This window comes from Mirounga leonina, unplaced genomic scaffold (assembly GCF_011800145.1).
Source record: "Mirounga leonina isolate KUSES-001 unplaced genomic scaffold, KU_Mleo_1.0 Mir_53, whole genome shotgun sequence".
Lineage (NCBI taxonomy): Eukaryota > Metazoa > Chordata > Mammalia > Carnivora > Phocidae > Mirounga > Mirounga leonina.
In genome coordinates, this window is record NW_023270807.1 from 10,950,586 (window position 1) to 10,956,585 (window position 6,000).

Genomic DNA, 6,000 nt, shown 5'->3' on the forward strand with positions numbered 1-6,000 from the left:
TGACGTACATTAAACCAGTGTCTGTTTTGTAATTTAGGATGCTGGGAGTATAGCTGGTCATTCTCAAGCATGAAATTCCTTTGGCTAGATTTGGTTTATTTCTCAAGTGTGCATGATAGTCACACTTGGGCAGTCAGGGCTTAATAGAAGTGCATTCGTGGGTATTGATAGGACGACAGTGGCTTGTTTATTTGACACGGCAGCGGAGATTTTATAAGATTTTGCAAGATTTACAAATGGTAGTCATTTGACCAGAGAATGGTTGCAGTACTTGTTTTACAGCACAAGTAGTTGCTATTTCTTGTTTCTCTGGGGGAATACCTAGCCCTTAAGAGTCATGACGTAGCTCAGCTATTTGTAAGATGATAAAGTATCATAAGATATTTTTAATTTTCAGTGTGCTTACATATGAAATAATTATTTAATATTTTTGTCTCTTCAAGTGTCTAAAAGAAGATGTTCAGCGACAACAGGAAAGAGAAAAAGAACTTCAGCATAGATATGCTGACTTGCTGCTGGAGAAAGAGACTTTAAAGTCCAAATTCTGAAGCATAGTTTATATTCTGTCACAAGATGAATTAATTGCTGGTTTTCATACTCTGGAAGGCTGAAACTGATGATTATCTTCATTGACAAATTTACCCACAATCTGTGGTTTTTCAGTTGTTTGTTTTAAATGATATCAATCTTACACAGTCTATGTATAAAGACTTTAACTCCACAGGACATTTTAGGGTTTAAATTATTAAGATGATCGATCATTCTTTTAGCAGTGTCATATTTGCAAAATTTTTTTAGTTTTGGCCTTTAATTTTAAAAGCCTGATTTTAAAGTGCTGCCTGTGAGTAAACTCTTGAATAAAAACAAAATGTAAAAAATTGAGAGTGTAGCCTTTTGTTTGAAGTAATTAGATACTTAGAATGCCCACAAACCAGCAAGTATGTACTCTGTGTCATATTTAATGAGTAACTCTTGGGTAATCAAAATGGTGATCCAGTATTTTAATTCCTTAAGAGGAGTCCTTTTGTGGCTTTGTTAGTTTTAGCATAGAGTATTCATTTCTCAGTACACTGACAAGATTAACATTTTAACACCTCAGTTTTTTTGTTTTTTTTTTTTTTTAGTATAACTTTAGGGAAGGTCTCTTCTCTGCCCAGCTACTCACACAGTTATGGATTAGGACTCAAAAGATTTAATTTTTATCAACCTGTTCTTTTCTTGTAAATGTCTTTTTGATAAAGGCATGTTAAAGATTAATTTCAGTAAGACTGTTGGAACTTTTTTAAAGCTTGGTGTTTATCTTAACAAGTTCATTACACAAGTGTAGAATTTGGGGAATGGGTAGGAGTGGGAAGACCTGACTTTATAATTCACATGAAATTATTTGGGACAGTTATTAATTGGCTACAAGTTTGGTATAGACCAACAGTATGTTGGACTAACCAGGCAGATGTCCTAATCTTAAGAATCCTAGGGACTAAAAGGAGGTAAGGAAGGATTGATTCATTCATTCATCAGATATTTATTAACTATATACCGGGTGTCAGACTCGTGGAGATAGAACAATGAGTAAAATAGGCATGACTCCTGTTTTGTGGTGCTTATGGCCTGTTGGGAATTTTAGGTGATTAAAAATCAGGTGTTTATCGAGTGACTCTTCGTATGTGCCAGGCACTTAGTTAAGTGTTGGAGATAAACTCTCACGGAGATGACAGTAGGAGGAGGAGATACTCCGTATACCAGGAAAAGTATCAGATCATGAACTTAGATTCTATGGAGGGAATTAAAATAGGGTAATGGGAGATAGTGACTGGGTGGCTACTTTAGGCTGGATGATCAGAAGAGTCTTTGAGGAGGTAACTTTTAAGATAAGATGTGATTAACATCTTAGAAGGAGCTATTCTTGTGGGACTCAAGGAAGAGCAATACCAGCAGAGTGAAGAACAAGCACAAAGCCCCTTTGGAGTGTTTGAGGAATAGAAAAGACGACCATGTGGCTGGAATGTCAAGAATAGCGTTTGAGTAAGGCCTACATGAATAGGGGCATATTTATAAGGCCTTGGTAAGAAATTTAGATTTTATTCTATTATGGGAAGCTATGAGAAGATTCTGAGCAAAGGAATGACATGGTTAGATTTGGTTTAGAGAAATATCCTGTGGTCATACTGCATAATGTCTCACTGGCTGAAGACGGGGAAGCCGGTTAGTTGAGGAGCATAAAGTGGTAATCAGGCAAACAGCCATACTGACTCAAACCAGGATAGAGGCAGTCCTGGTGGGGACAGGTGCAAAAATTTGAGTGGTAATAATTCTGTGGTCTCATTGGACTATATATTTTTCTAGTATCTAGCCGCTTAATTCTAGTACTTGTTTCAGTAATTTCACATGGTTTTCTAGGGAACACTTTGATATCATCTATGAATAATGATAATGTTTCTTCTAGTAGTTTAATTTTTGTTGCATGTTTTGTTGGCAGAAATGTTTAGAAGAGTGTTAAATAAGAATGCTGATGGTAGACGTTTTATTTTTGATTTTAATGGGAATGTCCATAGTATTTTACTTTTAGGCTGGCTGTTTTGAGTTCTTTATCTAGAAAGGAAGTACCCCTCCACTTTTAGTTTTTAAAGAACCTGAATTAGGGGCGACTGGGTGGCTCAGTCGTTAAGCTTCTGCCTTCGGCTCAGGTCATGATCCCAGGGTCCTGGGATCGAGCCCTGCATCGGGCTCCCTGCTTGGGCGGGAAGCCTGCTTCTCCCTCTCCCACTCCCTGTGCTTGTGTTCCTACTCTCGCTGTGTCTCTGTGAAATAAATAGATAAAATCTTTAAAAAAAATAAAAATAAAAAAATAATCTGAATTAGGATCGGCTCTGGAATTTTGTCACACATGCTTTTTGGATATCTCTTAAGATTATCAGATGGTTTTTTTCCATTTAATTTGTTGATGACATATCAATAGATTTTCCAATGTTAAACCGTCTTTGAATGCCTGGAATCAGGTAGATTAATTACAAAAATTTTTTTTTTAAGAGGTGCCTGGGAGGCTCAGTCGTTAAGCATCTGCCTTCGGCTCAGGTCATGGTCCCAGGGTCCTGGGATCGAGCCCTGCATCGGGCTCTCCCTGCTCCGTGGGGAGCCTGCTTCTCCCTCTCCCACTCCCCCTGCGTGTGTTGTCTCTCTCGCTGTGTCTCTCTCTGTCAAATAAATAAATAAATAAAAAATCTTTAAAAAAAAAAAATTTTTTTAAGATTTACATTTTACTTGCATCTTATGTAGACTTGAATGATACGGATTTAAAATAGTTGATCTTGGGGCTCCTGGGTGGCTCAGTCTTTAAGCGGCTGCCTTCGGCTCAGGTCATGGTCCCAGTGTTCTGGGATCGAGCCCCGCATCGGGCTCCCTGCTCCGCAGGAAGCCTGCTTCTCGCTCTCCCTCTGCTTGTGTTCCCTCTCTCGCTGTCTCTGTCAGATAAATAAATAAAATCTAAAAATAAATAAATAAATAAAATAGTTGATCTAACAATACTCACTTTGTTTTCAAAATTTGAAGTAATGCACATACTTACAGCCTACAAAATGACCAAGGTTTGCATAATTTCAAAATTGGCAGTCTCAGTGCATTGTAGATGTATGGCTCACGCTTTTGCCATATAGCAGTGCAGCTTTAATTGGTAAACAGCTCTGCATCATCTTTGTTAGTACCCTGTAAAGCCCAGGGTTCTTTACCAGCAGCACTCTGAGAGCGATTTTGGTAACTTTTCACATTCACATTTATCTTATTTTTCATTAACTGGTTGTGTTGAAAAGCATGTTTAAGTCTCAGTAACTTTGGGACAGAAATTAAATATGATACAGAGCCCCCCCCCCAAAAAAAACCCACCAGAAGGAGTGAGATCTCATCTTTGAAATATTAGAAATAATGCTGAGATAAGAAAATTCAGTCTCCAGAGAAAAAATACCTAACAGCACGTGTAGATTTCTGCTGTCCAACCATTTTATCCTCACTATTTTCACATCTGTTTTTCTGGGAACCTTAGTTGTGAAGTACGTGATGTCCTGCAATGCATTTCTCCTAAAATGTGGCTGCCCTATTGGCCCTGTAAACTTTGATTTGCTAATAGGTTATTTAGGAAAATTGCATTTTTTACGTAAGTGAATTTAGTCTTTTGGGCTGTTAGCTCTTTTTTTTTTTTTTTATAAGTAGGCTCCACACCTAGTGTGGAGCCCAAAGCAGAGCTTGAACTCACAACCCTGAGGTCAAGACCTAAGCTGAGATCAAGAGTTGTATGCTCACCGTACTGAGTCACCTAGGCGCCCCAGTCCAATTTCTGACATGGAGATTTTGCTAGCTGTATAAGGTGAATAGGATAACTATGTATATTTTTCTTTGCATCAAGCAGTTATTCATTGGAGGGATTTGTTCCATTAAAGATTGAAGGATTGAGCTGAGAAACCTTTGAATTGAGAGCCCTTTTGGGAAGTAATTTCTTGACAACAGTTTCTTCTGTGACTATGTTATCTGTTTTTAAATTGAAGTATCTTTAAATTTGATTTTAAAATTTTGTTTTAAAATGTATTTCTCCTTTGGTGTTTGTTATTTGCTAAATTTAAGTAATTTATACTTTTCCAGAAAACTTAATTTTGTTGAAATTTTACACATTTATTTGCAGAGAATTTTAATAGAGAGTAAGAAATCTATATTAAGTTTGTTACTTCTAAGTTACAAGGAATTGACCTTAATTTTACCATTTCCTATTTTTTCCTTGATTTGACTTCGCTACAGGTCATCTTTTTTCCCTTCAAAAAAAACCCAGTGTTTGGATTTATCACTTGTCATTTGTTTTAAAATATATTAATGTCTCATTTTATGTGTATTTCTTTTGTTTTCTGTAGAGTTTCTTGCCCTGTAACTTTTTGAGTCTGATGTTTATTTTTTGTTTCTATTTGTATACAAATAAAGGGTTTTGGTTATCTCTAATTTCAGATACGTTTACATCCCAGCTACATTGATGTGTCTTGTTTTCTAAGTGGTTTATCATTGTGTTTTAAATTTTTGGTTAAATAAATTTCTGTGTGGTTGGCTTTTTTCTTTTTTAATTGTTGCTCCTTGTAGCATTTTTACCTTGTAGCAAGGAAATACGGCTTATGTAGTTTCTGCTTTTTAGGACTGAGGTTTTGGAGCCCAGCATTTAAAAAAAACGTTTTATGGATGTTTTAAATGAAGCTTTATTTAGTTCATGTGGGACAGAGGTGAACATGTATTCAACCACTTTAATTATATTATTCAAATTTTATTTTCTTATCTTGGGGTGTAAACTACCATAGACTAAATGTTGTCTTAAAGTCTTCTAGATCTTTTTCTCAATTTCAGCTTGTCTAGAGCTTTTGTTTCATATATTTTGATACTGTTGTTTAGTATGTAAATTCTTGTGTCTGTTAGGGGTCATTCATAAAAGACTTGCTAGTCTATAAAGTTACTCCTTTTCTCCTTTATACTTTTACTTTCAAATTAACCTCTTTGAGATTGGAATATTCTTTTTTGTTTATATTTGCTTGATAAGTTGTCTTTTTTTTTTTTAACTTCTATATAATTTTTTGTTGTCTCTAAATAGCATGTCTTGGGGCGCCTGGGTGGCTCAGTTGGTTAAGCAACTGCCTTCGGCTCAGGTCATGATCCTGGAGTCCCGGGATCGAGTCCCACGTCAGGCTCCCTGCTCAGCAGGGAGTCTGCTTCTCCCTCTGACCCTCCTCCCTCTCATGCTCTCTGTCTCTCATTCTCTCTCTCGCAAATAAATAAAATCTTAAAAAAAAAAAAAAAAATAAATAGCATGTCTTGTTGGATTTTCTATTTTAACCCATTTGGAGAGTTTTTGCAATTTAAGAGGGGAGACGGATAATCCATTTGCTTTTATGTTAATTACTGACTTTGGTCTTCTGTGATCATGTTTTATGCTTTCTCACTGATGCCTCTCATTTCCTAAATGGACTGTAATGTTCTGGGTTT

General features: G+C 36.3%; 1 protein-coding gene across 2 annotated transcripts in view; it reads left to right on the top strand.

Moving 5' to 3' along the window:
* Positions 1–882, top strand: part of CDC5L (cell division cycle 5 like) — a 47,576-nt gene extending 46,694 nt beyond the window's left edge. Inside the window, exon 16 of one of the 2 annotated variants that reach the window (XM_034991584.1) lies at positions 444–870. In XM_034991584.1, the coding sequence (XP_034847475.1) occupies positions 444–548 (105 nt within the window). In that variant the 3' untranslated portion in view covers positions 549–870. Of the gene's footprint in view, positions 1–443 lie in introns of both variants that reach the window. The other variant, XM_034991585.1, reaches the window with a different exon arrangement.
* The last annotated feature ends 5,118 nt before the right edge of the window (positions 883–6,000 follow it).